Genomic DNA, 15,281 nt, shown 5'->3' with positions numbered 1-15,281 from the left:
TCTCTCTCTCTCTCAAAAATAAATAATAAACATAAAAAAATCTAAAAAACCTAGAAGAATGCCCTTTAAAAAAATTCGGCTATCCAAACACCATCCCCTACATTTCCAGCTCTCTTACTTTGGCCTCCAACTCCAAAACTCCTTTCCACTAGACCTACAGTTTATGGTCATGACTACTCTCCACTATTCCTCACCCATCTCATGTTTCACTTCCATCCTTGCTCAGTTAAAATTTAATGGTCAATCATTTCAGTTACTCTCTTGCCTTTCCCTTGATTTATCATACTCTTCATACTTGCGAGAGCCTTAATTAAGTCCACCTTTCTACCTGATACACGTCCAAACCCAGAGAGCTAAATGTGGCTGGAGAAATTGCCTCTCTTTAAGTTCATAAATATTAATAATCTCAAGAGGGTCCTTAATGCTACCTCACAGTCAAAACTCTATTTCCTTAGTCCAGTCAATCTCTTTAGACCCCTAGACGACTATTGCATGGCTTCTGATCTCTTCTCAAACCTAATATCTCTACCTTCTTTCCTTTTCATGTTACTAAGAAAATAGAAGCAGTGAAAAGAAAACTACTACAAGCTCCCCCCTCCCGCCATCATGCTTATTTGTACCTCTGTGCATCTACTGCACCTCCATTTGTCTTCCTATGAATGAATTGTACATGTTTTTAGCTAGAGCTCCCCAATTGCCTTGCATTACATTCAATCTCTTACCTGCTCAATGATATCATTTCTCGAAATTTTCCTCCATCTCCTGCACCATTTTTCTCCCCCTATTGAGTCATTGCCATTAATCATACAAGCATACTGTCACTTTCATATTATTTAAAAACCTACGTGTCCTGACTTCATTCACCCGTCTAGATCCTCCTGCATTTCTTCCTTTTAAGGAGAACTCCTTCAAAGATTAATTATACTCACTACCTCAAATATTTCTCCTCCCATTCTGACTTGAACCCACTCCAATAAGGCTTTTTGCCATTCTCCCCTGCCAAATGCTTCATGGAATATGCACTTATCAAGGTCAGCAGTTGAATTCAATTGTCGCTAAATGCAATGGTTGATTCTCAGTCCTTATCTTACATGACTATCAGCAGCTTTTGGCATATTCTTTCCTGAAGCACTTTCTAGAAAATCTGGCTTCCAAGAGACCATGTCCTCCTGATGTTCCTCTTTGTCTCCAGCTGCTCCTTTTCACTTTCTTTTGCTGATTTCTTTGTCTCTCCATAACCCTCATATGTTAGAATATCCCAAGTTGTAGGACGTGGACTGTTTTCTGTTTACATTCAATCCCTTGGTGTGAGGTCATTAATCCCATGGCTTTAAATATCACTTATATTCTAATGACTGATGTGCCCAGTTCAGGCTCTCCGTTAAATTCTAGATCCACACACCCAAGTGCCTACTTGTCATCTCCAGTTGAATGTCTAGTAGGTCCCTAAAACTTAGCATGTCTAAAATGGACCTTTTAATTTCTTACACTTCAGCTAAACAAAGAAACAAACCCCCTTCCCCACTCACAGTCTTCCTCGTCGAAATTAATGCCAACTCCATTTTTCCAGTTGCTTGAAACCAAAAGCGCAGAGTCATCATTGATTCCTTTCTTTCTCTCATATCCTACATCCAATCTTTCCCCAAATACTGTTTATTCTGCCCTCAAACTTGAATTGGAATCTGATCACTTCACACATCTCCCATGCTGATAGCCTAGCCTGACTACCACTTTTGCCACAGTCCCCTGACTCCCCAGGGTATGCAGAATGCAATATAATGATCTTGTGTCAGAACATGACAGCTCATGTTTAAAGTTCTCCAGTGGCCTTACAGTGACCAAGAGGTTGCATGATCATGGTCACCATTATCACTTTGACTTCATCCCTATTGCTCTTTCATTTTTTCACTCTACTCTGGGTCCCTTTTCTTAGTTCCTCTGTATGCAAGAACACACTCGCCTTAGAGACTTAGCACTTGCTTTCTGGAATGCTCTTTCCCTCAATATCCGCATGACTCAATCCTTCATCTCCCCTCCATCTTTACCCAAATGTTACCTTCTCAGGGAATTCTTCTTTGGCCACCTGTTTCAGAGTTGTGATCCCATCATCCACCTTTCATACTTTATTTTTCTCTTTGACCTTTATCATTACCTAAAATTCTACGGGTTTTTCTTATTTATTTTGTTGTCTCCTCCACTAGAATCTAAAATTCCATGAGAACAGAAAATTTTAGCTGTTTCATTTATTTCTGAATTCCCACTGGCCAGCAATATTTAGAATAGCAAACACCCAAGAAATATGTGTGGAATGAATGACCAAGTATAGTGGAGAAAGAACCAGATGGAAATTCAAGAAATAAAAAAATAAAATAATTGAAAGTAAACACCTAAAATCTAGATTAAAGAGAAAAACATTTTTCAGAGAACACTACGATATCAACAAAAGAAATATACTCCATGATTCATCTTAGGAATCTAACATAAATTTGATACCCAAAGCAGCAAGAAGGGTAAGTGAGAAAAGCAATAAACACATCGTCCTGTGAAAATTGATTAAAAATCCTAAACAACATTTTATCAAACAAAATCCAGAAGTGTATGAAAAAATAATATATCATAGCCAATATTATAATTCCATTTAGAAAAATTTCAAAATTAGAGCATACTAACAATACAATCAACCTTCATTATCCAGATCTATTTGGTACCTGAGTTTAAACAGTGACAGTCTGAATAATGAGTTAGGATACTTATGCGTGCCTCAGTTGAGTATATTTATTTTTTAAGGTAACATACACATATTGACTCTGTGTGTGTGTGTATGCTGTGTGTATGCTGTTCTATGAATTTGACCTATGTATAGATTAATGTCACCACCACCACCACAATCAGGATACAGGATAGTTCCACTGTAACCTTATAAAATTCCTTTGTGTGATCCCTTTATAATCATACCCTTCCCCAGTTCTTAATCCTTGTCAACCACTGATCTATCTGTTCTCTGTCACTGTAGTTTTGGAATTTTTTAGAATGTCACGTAAATGGAATCCTACAGGATGTAATCTTTTGAGACTGGCTTCTTCCCCTCAGGAAAATAACTTTGAGGTTTATCTAAGTTGGTGCGTGTATCAACAGTTCACTCCTTTCTATTGATGAATGTGGGTGTGTCACAGTTTGTTTCTTTCTTCACCCACCAAAGGACATTTGGGTTGTGTCTGGGCTTTGGAGATCACAAATAAAGTTATTATAAATACTTAATGAGTTTTCGTCTGAGCGCACGTTTTTGTTTCTCTTGTATAAATACCAAGGAGTGGGATTGCTGGGTCATAAGGTAAGCATTTGTTTAGTATTATAAGAAATGTCCAGAGTTTTTACCTTCCCACCAGCAATGTGTGAGCGTTCCAGTTGCTCCATAGCCTCACCAGCCCTTGGTGTTGTCAGGATTTTTTTATCTTAATTATTTTATAAGTATGTAGTAGAAACTGAAGTCTTCTGGCTCCCCAAATTTGGAAAGCGAATAACTAGATTTTGATGATGAGAGAACTCTCTAAAATTTTATCTTAATTTATTTGGTTGTTTGTTTAGATACGATACAAGCCTATGTGGTGAAATTATGAAGAAAGGCAACAAACTGATCAGGATAAGAGTAGATAGAGGTTACCTACTGTGGGAAGGGAGGCAGATGTCATCCATTAGGCCCATAAGGGGCCTAAGATACTGGTGATGTGTTACTTAGGAAGCAGGCTGGTAGACACATGTGGCCTATTTTAGTATTATACTTGAAACTATACCCATGTGTTTGATATACTTCATAATTAATTTTTGAAGAAATGTCCAAGCAGACAAAACACACCAAATCCCCAAAGTAATGCAGAAAAAATATTGTAAAACCACTTCTTCCAAGAGTTCAAGTACAGTCAGTTGAAAAACTTAAAAATAAAAGCATTTGGTAGAATTTGAACAGAAGACTTTCTTAAAGCTTATTTAAATCCAAAATCATTTCTTTAATACGCCTGTGCTTATGTACATCTCGTAGGCTAAATTGCTGATGGGCTATTCAGGTCAGTAATGAGCTTCTTGCCAGAAGCCTCAACCTATACACGGAAGGGTGGTCATGGCAAAACCATCCTTAACCATTGGCAAAGAGCAGCTTCTTCTGGAAACCATGACCACAACTCGACTTTGTCTAAGAAGCACATTGAATGTATCATCTTTGCTATTCACAAATCTTTAGACACACCCCAGGTCACAATCAGCACTACACAACTCTTCAGTGGCCTTTTCCTACTGCCACCAACACCTTGTAAGGAGAAAGTTTACCTGTAACGACACTGGGAATTTTGGAGAGAAAGCTCTTGACTGTTCTGATGGGCACACCCCCTGTCTTGTCATCTTGCATCTTTGTGATGATGTCTTCAATCTGAAAGAGAATAAGGAAGTGTCATTTTCTCCCATAAAGTAATGATAAATGATACCTTTATTAACAGCCATAATGAACATGTATGAACATGAATGCCAACAATAGACATAAAAAAACAGCCTCCACCTAGGCAGTCAATAAACATAATAGCAGGATCTGCAATAAACCAAGCACTGGGGATGGGATGAGGCCATGAGGTTATATACAAGAACATAAAACGTGGTCTATAAGAACAGACTCTGAGATCAAGAAGGTAAGGAGGGAGAAATATTAGGATTCCTAATGAGATCCACCATGTAATTCAATATGTCTGCAATGATTCCTCCTCTTTCCCAAATTGGGTTTATACATAGCCTGGACAATATGAACCATCTGGTCTTTGGGACCAGTGCAGGAGCCAGCCAGAGTCACACAGGAGAAAAGATAAAGACATGGAAAGTTCTGATTCAGAGAAGTTGGAGGACAGGTTTCAGTGGTTGTTTGTGGTGGTGTGAGGGTGGTCACCTTAAGCCAGGACTAAAGTGGAACAAAAGACAGAATCCTTTCCTTTTGGACCAAATAAGTCACATTGTCAAAAGAAAGACCACGGTGGGCTGTGGCTTGAAGTCAGTTAGATTTTATTAATAAAACAAGTTGCTATGTACATATATTGAAAACAGAACAGAGAGAGGAGACGGATTATTAAGGATTTAGGTGCCTAAATTGGGAAACCAATTTGTAGCTAAGAATTTACAAGTCAGATGTAATTTCCTGGGCAGAAAGCTTCAGAACAGGATACAGAACAATCTGTGACAAGGACATAGATCTTATTGTTTGAGGAGGTGGGGGTAGGGAGCGACTGGAATAGGGGAGAAGAGGAGGTTTAGTTTTATTACACATCTTATTTCCCTAAGCAAAGAATATCTGTGAAACGGATTCTCAGAGTGCTTCTATCAAAGATGCATAAAATTTTAAGTCTAGGGATTTAAAACTATAGCCCATCTAGTCTAACATACTGGCAATTGCAGGTTGAGGTTGACTTTCTCAAAGTCATATGGCAACTTGTTTGATAGACATAAATAACTTGTTAAAAATAAATAATGAGGTTAGGATACAGAATAACTTGATAATAATATATAATAGCTAAAATATATTAAGAATTTATTATGTGCCAGGTGTTATTCTAAGTATCATACAATATTATCCTATTTAATGTTTATGATTACTTAATAATATCTAGATTCTACTGTTATCCTAATTTTTCAGATAAAAAGATCTAGTGAGGTGTATCAACCAGGGTAGACCAGATTAAGTTATTGTAACAAATAACCGTCAAATTCCCAATGGCTCAGTACAGCCATGTTTATTTCTCTCTCATGGCTCAAGTCTATCACAGGTCACCAGGGGGACTCTGCCTATTGTAGTTACTAGGCTGATGGAATGGCTACCATCTTGAATGTTGCTCGTCATTGTGCTAAAGGGACAAGAGAGAATTCTGGAGAATCTGGTACTGGTTATTAAATGCTATAGCCAAGAAGTTACATATGACACCTTTGCTCAGAATTCTTTGACCAGATCTAGTTACACAGCACCACCCACCCACAAAGAAGCCAGGGTTCCAGTCTTCTTGGTGCCAAGAGGGGAGGGGAACTGACCATCTATGAACAGTGTCAGTGACCGCCACAGAAGTTAAGCAACCTTGCCAAGGTCACACAGCTACCCATTTGTGGATCTGAGTTTAAATGTAGCCACAGACCTTAGATCTCAGGCTTCTTACCCCTGGGCTGCTCTGCCACCCAATAAGATTCCCATAAAAGCAGCCGAGCAGGGAGACCATTTTCCTTTGGATATTTCTGGGTTTTCCTGAGAAGTACTGATAATGAGAAAGAATCTTAAGTTCCTGGCCCTTTAGGGAGTGGATGAATATATCATGCTAAAAATAAAGGTAAGTCTCTGAAGACCTATTAAATGACAGGAAAAGAAAAATTTTCATCCACATTCCTGGTAATAGTTTCAGCTAGTGCCCTGCCTTGCTGCCCCTAAACTCAACCCAATGATTCAGAGTAGTCTGAGTATTCCTTACTGATAGCCAAGGAGAGTTATTCCTAGGAAAAATGGCCATGTTTTCAAGGTAATCTATGCTTTTGATCTAGTGTGCTATCTGAAGCCAGAAGTATCAGTTACACTGATGCTTTTAATAAAATGGACTCAAAATCATTGGGAATTGGAGGGAAGCCAATATTTCAATCAGTTAGATACCTGACTTGTCATTAGATGATAACAATTTCCAGTCTCTGCTGATGTGGGCTGGATTTAAAGACTGGCTATGCAGAGGAAGCCTCCACGATTCGTTAGTCATTGCACCACACCACTGAATCTTAAAAGGATGTATTTATTAAAGAAGACTTCTCTTTTCATGTGGGCTCACTATGTGCCAAGAGGTATATTCTTTATCAGAGGTTACAGCTAGGTCAAAAGGATAACCCCCTTAAGTGACCAGAAAGGGAATTACACTGCAGCAATAGGTTACAACACCAGATGGGTGAAAGAATGTTCATTGGTCCCCTGTTCTTGAATCCTCCATAGTATGAATATATACCCAAGTCCTTGCCCTGGCCTCATCATGATGAGCAGGGAGTCTGCCCCTTGACTTTTAGGCTTGGGCCATGTGACTCGCCTGGCAAATGGGAGGATATTGAACATGATGTGAGCAGAGGCTTTCAATGCACCTCCATGGTCATGCTCAGCCTCTTCTCTTGCCCTCCTATATCAGATAGCTGCTGTTCCAAGGAGGGTGAGACACATCTGGAGCAGAAGGGACCCAACACATAGCTAGACAGGTCAAACCTCAGTTGACCTGCACACCCACGAGCTTATTGTTGTATGTCCCTGAGTTTGGGTGGTTTGCTATGCAGAAGAATTATGGCTCTAGCTTACTGATACAACAGGGCTCTAAAATAAATGCACCTATCAAAAATTGCTGAAGCCACACAAATACTTAATAATAAGAATCAATGAGTCCTAGAGGTCGGGTATCCTAAAATCCAATGCTTTTTAAGAATCTAGAAATCCCAATTACACCACCTACCATTTTCTTAAAAATTCTTAGGGCCTTATACTCCTCTGTAGCCCATTCTGTTGTTGTGTCAGGAAAATCTGTGATAGCTGAGGTTGATTCCAGAGCACGGTCCATTGCAACATCAGCTAATAATACTGCTTTTGAATATATATATATATATATATATATATATATATATATATACATATATATATTTGTTGTTGTCATGGTTTCTGGTAAAATGCTAAGAGTACAGACCTACCAAAAAATCAAAAGTGGGCTCCAGGAGCTTATATAAATTATAATGGCACACATTTTCAGAACACCTGAAGAACACCTACATGTGATCAACACTGTCCTCGATATTATTTTGAATAGATTGAGTAATGTATTTCTCGGTCCTGCAAGTTACTCAGTAAATATGTTGAAATTGAGGCTTAGAGAGGTTAAGTGATTTTCCCAAGGACAGCTAGTAAGTGGCAAAGCCCAAATCTTTGTCCAAGTCTTCCTGACCCTAATGCCCAAGCTCGATCAAATCCAAGATTCATCTTATTTTCAGTGTCTGCTGACAGGGCTCCTGAGTTACAAGGCACTTAATACTGTTTGCATTGAAGGGGAAGTTCAGCCCAGCCCTAAGGGGGTGGAGAAGGAAACAGAGAAATCGATCCAGATAATCAGATTATCAACCATCTCAGGATTTATTTCCGTCCAATGACTGCTGATGCTTTGCTGCTCGGTGTTTTCTCTCTTTGTCCCGGAGTCTTGGCACGATTTATCCTCTACTGGTAGATCACAGCTCCTGGGCTGGGAATGGGGAGATGGGAAGGTATATACTTATATTTCTTTGACTATTCAGTCCCGTCTAACTTTTGACACTTTTTGTTCCTGGAAAAGGACAACACCAATTCGCTCCTGGAGAAGGGCAACATCAATTCGCTGACATCCTTTAACATGAAGCTCTGTGTCATTAGGGAGAATGTTCCCCTGTGGCAATCAATAAGAGGTTGGCTCATATTTGACAGCAAGTGATGCAAAAAACCTACTTGGCAAGCTCAGCCGGTTCTGCATGGATGAGTCACAATGACCAGGACGCCCTTCTGCAAAGGCGCTCAAAACTCAGCACTGGCATGCAGGTAGAACATTCTTCCAAAGAGCAGAGAAAATGGAAACCACTACACCACAGGGTGGGTTTCCTCTGAACTGAGGAATGTTATGGGACAGGAATGTTATAATTCACGGAAATAGCTGTGGGGTGTAAGAGAGGAGTGAGGAGAAGCAAAATCATCTCTTCACAAACGGAGGCCCCAGAAGGACAGTGGGAAGAACACTGGTCTGAGGCCCGTGACAAGTGCTAGCCTTAGCCTCACTGATTTGCTGTGTTGGCCCTGGACAAGTGATTTAACCTCTCTGGACTTCACTGCCCTCATCTACAGTGATAGGCCTGGTTGCTAAACTGAGACTTCTAGTCCCAGAACACAAGAGACTTCTCTGACTTGACCAATGCAAAGCAGTGTCTGCAAGAAAAGGACAGGACAGGCAGTCAGGCCTCTGGCTTCCCGTTCTCCACGCGGCCCATCTGCCAGGCTGCCCCATGCAGAATGCTTCTCTGTGCTGAGGTGCAAAGTAGGGTGCTGAGCGGGACTGGGGAGTTTTGATGTTTTCAGAAATCGTTTTGGACAAACGGCATCAGAAGCCAGATACAGTCATGATCCAAAGAGGCCCCGATGCTGCTCCTTATTGATCAGTTCCATGCCTGCCCTTCTCTGCTTATATAGATGGCGCTCCTGACAGAAATGACCAGAGGACAGTATTACTTTTGTTTGTGTAAATGAACGATCTAGTGAACGAATTTATTTAGCTCCTCCAATGTTTCCTCGGTGGAAAATTAAAAACCTTCGAGAACAGGCAAACTATGTTGCCATTTAAAAAACAAAAACAAAAGACAAACAAACAAACAAAATCCACAACAACTTTAACACAGAAAGTATGCCTCAGGCATGAGGTCTTTTCTACTGAAGCATTTCATCTTGACTTTGCCATCAATTGCCTGTTTCTAGCTTCTAAAGCCTGTCACTTCGGCTCCCGCATTTCATTAAAGACGCCTTCTGTTCTGGTGTCCGGGAATGAGTGAAAATCACTCTTTGGACACATCTTATCAGCCCAGAGGCAGGAGTCAGAGCTGGCAAATGATAATCATATTTCTTAATCCAAAATGTGTATCCTTCACTGAGCATGCTCTGTCCCATATGTGTTCCCTAAGATCAGGCTAGGTCTCATTTTTATTTTTAAAAACATAGCACGCTGCTATTCTCTACTTAAATGTACTCAGCTTCCCTTACTGGTTTAGTGGATATTTATTGAGCACCTACAAAGTGCCAGGTAGTTTTAGTTTCTACGGTTACAAAAGTGGGTAAAAGACAGTCTGTTCCCTTCCATAAGGGACTAATACGTTTCAGAAAGACTCAGGCCTCGAGACTCAAAGTTAAGGTTGTGACAGCAGAACCAAGTGTGGGCTCCCAACAAGCTTCACACGGAAACACTAAGGAATAGTATTTTCAGAGGTCTTCAAAAGGGGACCTCCCCTCCCTTTTTTGCTATCCTGTTCAAAGGACTGTGATTTCAGTGGCAGGAGGGGAGGCTGGAGATTCCTTGTGTTAGCTACAACAATGATTGAAATACCTGTTAGTCTGTTTTCAGTTCAACTGACTTTTGAATCACTGTATCAGTCTAAAATGCTTTTGCTAGAAAGCAAAAACAAAAACCAAAAAAAGTCCAACCTCTAAACACGGGGGATTATTTTTCCTACATGACAAGCAATGCGTACGTGGCAGGCATGCAGTTCTATGTGAATGTCCATCTTGGCCTTTCCCTTGTGGTTGCCAGAGAGCTGCCCCTGCTCAAGGCATCGCTTCCACGTTGCAGAATAAGAAGAAAGGCGGGAAGAAGGGTGGGGGTGTTGGTACGGCTGTACTTGTTCCTTTTATCCAATAAGCATATACTTTCCCAGAAGATGCCAACAGATCTCTGCTCTAGTCTCACTGGCCAGAGCAGGGTCTCATGGCTACATGTGGTTGCAAAGGGCGCTGGGCAGAGGGTAGTTTATCTAGCCTCTATATCACATGGAGGCGTGGGAAGAGGGGAATGAAAATGTGGCTGACTTTGTCTGGCAGAAAGTTCCTGTATTAAAGCACATTCATTAAGGATGGCTGGGCAGGCCTGGATTTCTCCCTGATCTGTTCTCCAGGCCGCAGCCCGTGATACTCGTGAAGGAAAACTTCATCATTTAACTCCCCTACTTAGAATCTGTCTATGGTTTCTAGTGATTACTCTGTTATAGGCTCTTAAAGGATCCTCTGTCTTTTGTCTATATTGGTTATCACTTTAACTTGTACTTGCATTTTCCATTACACTTTCTCATCATTTAACCCTAATAGTAGGTGCTCAGTAAATATATATTGAAAGAATAATTGAATGAATGAATTAATGACATGAGTGCTATAATTCTTTTTTTAGTTGAAGAATAATTGACGTACATTGTCCTACAGTTTTAGGTGTGCAACACAGTAATTCAATATGTATATACATTACAAAATGGTCACCACAGTAGGGTCTAGGTACTATTTGTCACCACACCAAGTTGTTACAATATTATTGACTATATTCCCTATGCTGTACATTACATCCCCTCATCTTATTTATTTTATAACTAGAAGATTGTACCTCTTAATCACCTTTGCCTATTTCCCACCTTCCCCCCCACCCCGCACCTCTCTCCCCTCGGGCAGCCACCAGTTTGTTCTCTATATCTCTAAGTTTGTTTTCATTTGTCTTGCTGGCTCTTTTGGTCTGTTTTACACATATCAGTGAAGTCATATGGTATTTGTCTTTCTCTGTCTTATTTCATTTGGCACAATACCCTCAAGGTCTACCCATGTTGTTGCAGAAGGCAAGATGGCAAGATTTCATTCTGTTTTCATGGCTGAGTAATATTCCATCATATATATATATATATATATATATATATATATATATATAAAACACATTCTTCTTGGGGTGCCTGGGTGACTCAGTTGGTTAAGTGTCTGACTCTTGATTCTGGCTCAGGTCTCGATCTCATGTTTTGTGAGATTCAGCCCTGCACTGGGCTCTATGCTGACAGTGCGAAGGCTGCTTCAGATTCTCTCTCTCCCTCTCTCTCTCCCTGCCCCTCCCTTGTTCTCTCTCTCTCTCTCTCTCTCTCTCTCTCACACACACACACACACATACACACACTAAATAAATAAATAAATCTTTATCCATTCACTTATCTTTTTTTAGAATTAAAAAAAATTTTTTTAATATTTATTTTTTACTTATATTTGAGAGAGAGAGAGAGAGAGAGAGAGAGAGAGAGAGAGAGAGAGAGAGATGGAGCGTGAGCAGGGGAGGGGCAGAGAGAGAGACAGAATCCGAAGCAGGCTCCAGGCTCCGAGTTACAAGCTGTTAGCACAGAGCCCGAGGCGGGGCTCGAATCCATGAGCACTGAGATCATGACCTGAGCTGAAGTCGAATGCTCAACTGACTGAGCCGCCCAGGAGCCACTATCCGTTCACTTACTGATGGACATTGAAATTCCTTCCGTATCATGAGTGCTATATTCTTAAAGAACTTTATTTTGGATTCCAGCATCAAATGTGATGCTTGATATATTAGCATGTATATTAATAATTATTATTAATATGTATTAATTATAATTATATTATAAAATTATATAATTATTATTAATATGTATCAATATATCACTAATATGTTTGTATATTACATATGACATATTAATACATATTATGCATATTATATAATATACCCATATATGATATATGATATATATATGATCAAATATAATATATATTCATATATATTCATTATGTGTATATGTGTATATATGACTATATATAAATACATATATATTAGGGTTTAGGGGTGGTATATCTTCGCTTTAAAGTAAACTTGGTATTTACATTTTTAAAGATCATTCTGCTTTGGAAATGGATTAAATGAACAGAAATCTCAAGATTCCGTGAACCTTAGCAACAGTGTTCAAGGAATTGCTTCATAGGCACCCAAGGATCAGTTGAGCTTGGAGAAGTTCCCCAATGTACTGTGCCCGACGTTACCCAGGGGCAATGCCAGGGTAGAGGGATAGGCAGTGTTACTTGTTTAGCCTCCTGGAGGCTTACTTTTATGGCTTTAAGCATTACTATATGCAGTGCTTCATAAATTACTTCTATGGAAAGCATTTTCCCCCATTTAATTGAAGAGAAAAACGGAAAAGGATGACATTCTAGGTCAGTGAACAAACGGGTTGATGACATTTTAGGGGAAATGACTTTCCCCTGAGCTTGGCTGGAAGAGCAAAGCTTTAGAAGGCATAGTGTCTCTTGTAAAAGGATCTATTGTTTGCTTGGAAATATGAGTGGAGCAGGTCCTCCGGGTGAGCCATGGAATAAGGAATCTCCAACTGCAGAACACCAGCTACAGTGCAAATGAGGAAAATGGACCCTGATCTATGAAACATTCTAGCAATGTGAGAGGACCTAACATCTCTATTATAATCTTCTCAAATTGCCCTAATTTGTGTGTCATCTGCTTCTTATTTTCCTCCCTTTATAGAGAAACACACTGATACTTAGGGACAGCAAATTGTCCAAGGCCAAATGGGGCTGTTGAATAATGAGATTACTGGTACTGAACTCGGGCAGTCTTGCTTCCGAGCTGGCTCTCCGGATCACCACGCCAGCAGTCAGGGCAGCTCCCAAGCAGACCCCGGTTCACCTACGGCTTTAGCAGAGCAGAAGGTGCAGAGGATGGGACCACATCCTATGCTTAAAAGTTTAGTACATAGTGTGGAAGGCAGAAAAAACTGATCCCCTCAAAAGGTATCTACATCCTGATTGGTGGAACCTGTGAATACGTTACCTTACATGGCAAAAGAGACCCTGGAGATGTGATTAAAGTTAAGGACCTTGAGATGCAGTGGTTATCCTGGGTTATGCAGGTGGGCTCAGTCTAATCACATGAGTTCTTGAAAGATGAGGACCCTTCCCAGCTATCGTCACTTAGAGAGAGATGTAACCATAGAATAAAAGGTCAGAGAGATGAGACTCTGTTGGCTTTAAAGATGAAAGGAGGGACTACAAGCCAAGGAAAGTGAACTTCAGATGTTGGAAAAAGCAAGGAAACAGATTGTCTGCTAGAGCCTTCAAAAGGTATATAGTCCAGCCAAAGCCTTGATTTTAGCCCAGGGACACCCATTCTAGACTTCTGATGACCAGAACTGTATGATCATAAATTTATCTGTGTTAAGCCATTGAGGTAATCTGTTACAGCAACAAGAGAAAACTAATACACACAGTGACCCCCTTGTTCATGAATCAATGTTTGGAAATCAGTATTCTGCATTGTTTCCAAAACATATCAGTATTTTCTCCTCCCGGGGAGGAAGTAGATGGGATTTCCCCACATTCCACTGCTCTCCGTCCCTTTTTTGACAGTCAGACCAGTGGTCAAGCGGCAATTGTGATGGTCTGCTTGGGGGAAGATGTCAGGGTTGCGGACGGCAAAAACATCTGTCCATAACCTGAAGTAATTGCTTCCGTGACATTTTAAACGCTTCAGTTTCTGGTCTACCAGGGACCAATTAGATGGGTGGCTCAGAGGTTACTTCCAAGGGCTTCTTAAATGGGTCACAGTAGCCCATTAATTAATGCCAACACCACGTTCTACACATGGAAAAATAAATACGATTTGTATGTCCCATCTCAGATTTAATCTTATCACGTTCTTCAGCCTGGCCCACCAAAGGGAACTAGCCCACAAGGAACACCACATGGCCACACAGCCCAAATAATTAGGTAAGCAGGATACAACACTCCAAATTCGAACATGCACCTTTTCATATTATGTTTCTATAGAAAGATTCTAGCTTTAACACGTGTATCACCTTCCTCTTGGATGGAGAAAAAGCCTCACAATATCTTTGTTTCCAAAGAGAAACTGGTCCATCCAGTGTCCTGGAACATCACTACAAATTTTTTTCCTCCTGGAGAGGGGCAAGGAACATAAGACCTGTCCTCCCCTCTGACCCCACGGACATCCTGGACTCTGCAATCACTCATTCTTTCTGGCTCACTTCCTTCCTGACTCTACCTCAACACCTTCCCCTACTCCAAACTGAACAACTGAACTGGCAACTGGAGTGAATTTAAGGGCTTGGAATGATTTATGTAAATTTTCTCCTCCTCAAAAGCCTGCTGTGGCTCCCTACTGCTACAAAATAAATGCCAGGTTTCCTACTATGGAATTCAAGGCCCTCTATGATTTGGCATCAAACTACCTTGCCAGCATCAGCTCCCAGAATGCTTTGTGTTTCAGGACACGCCCATCTTCCTTCGAACAACAACCTCTTGTGCTCCATCCTGGTTCATGACCTGCTTCACCTAGCCACTGCAGACCCATCTGGATCCTAGTCAGGTGTTCAGGCCCCGCCCCAAAGCCCCTCCTCCAGGGAATGGCCCTTGATGTTTCCAGTACGTGCGCACATATATATTATAAGTTGCCTATAATTTTTACTTCCTTCTTCCATTCCAAGGGTGTGAAGCAAGAGCCAGGACGTGTCTGCTTTGCTCAGGACCACCTGCAGCCTGTGCTCAGAAGATCCCGAGGTGGCAACTTCTTGGTTGTAAACGCGTCCTTGTAGTTGGCAATGTCACCACCCTTGGCTCTCCAGGGCCCATCCTGCCCAGCTCTCCTCGGCTCAGTGATGGTGATTCTGTGTAGTGTGGTTTC

At 40.7% G+C, this 15,281-nt stretch overlaps 1 protein-coding gene across 6 annotated transcripts in view; it reads right to left on the bottom strand.

Annotated features, from left to right (window-relative positions):
- RGS6 (regulator of G protein signaling 6) overlaps window positions 1-15,281 on the bottom strand; it is a 565,374-nt gene that overhangs the window by 173,301 nt on the left and 376,792 nt on the right. For all 6 annotated transcript variants that reach the window (XM_043556509.1, XM_043556506.1, XM_043556510.1 and 3 more), the window contains exon 3: window positions 4,321-4,420. In XM_043556509.1, the coding sequence (XP_043412444.1) occupies window positions 4,321-4,420 (100 nt within the window). The remainder of the gene's footprint in view (window positions 1-4,320; window positions 4,421-15,281) is intronic.

The sequence above is a fragment of the Prionailurus bengalensis genome, chromosome B3, assembly GCF_016509475.1.
Source record: "Prionailurus bengalensis isolate Pbe53 chromosome B3, Fcat_Pben_1.1_paternal_pri, whole genome shotgun sequence".
In the NCBI taxonomy this organism is placed as follows: Eukaryota; Metazoa; Chordata; class Mammalia; order Carnivora; family Felidae; genus Prionailurus; species Prionailurus bengalensis.
This window is presented reverse-complemented; position numbering and strand designations above follow the sequence as displayed.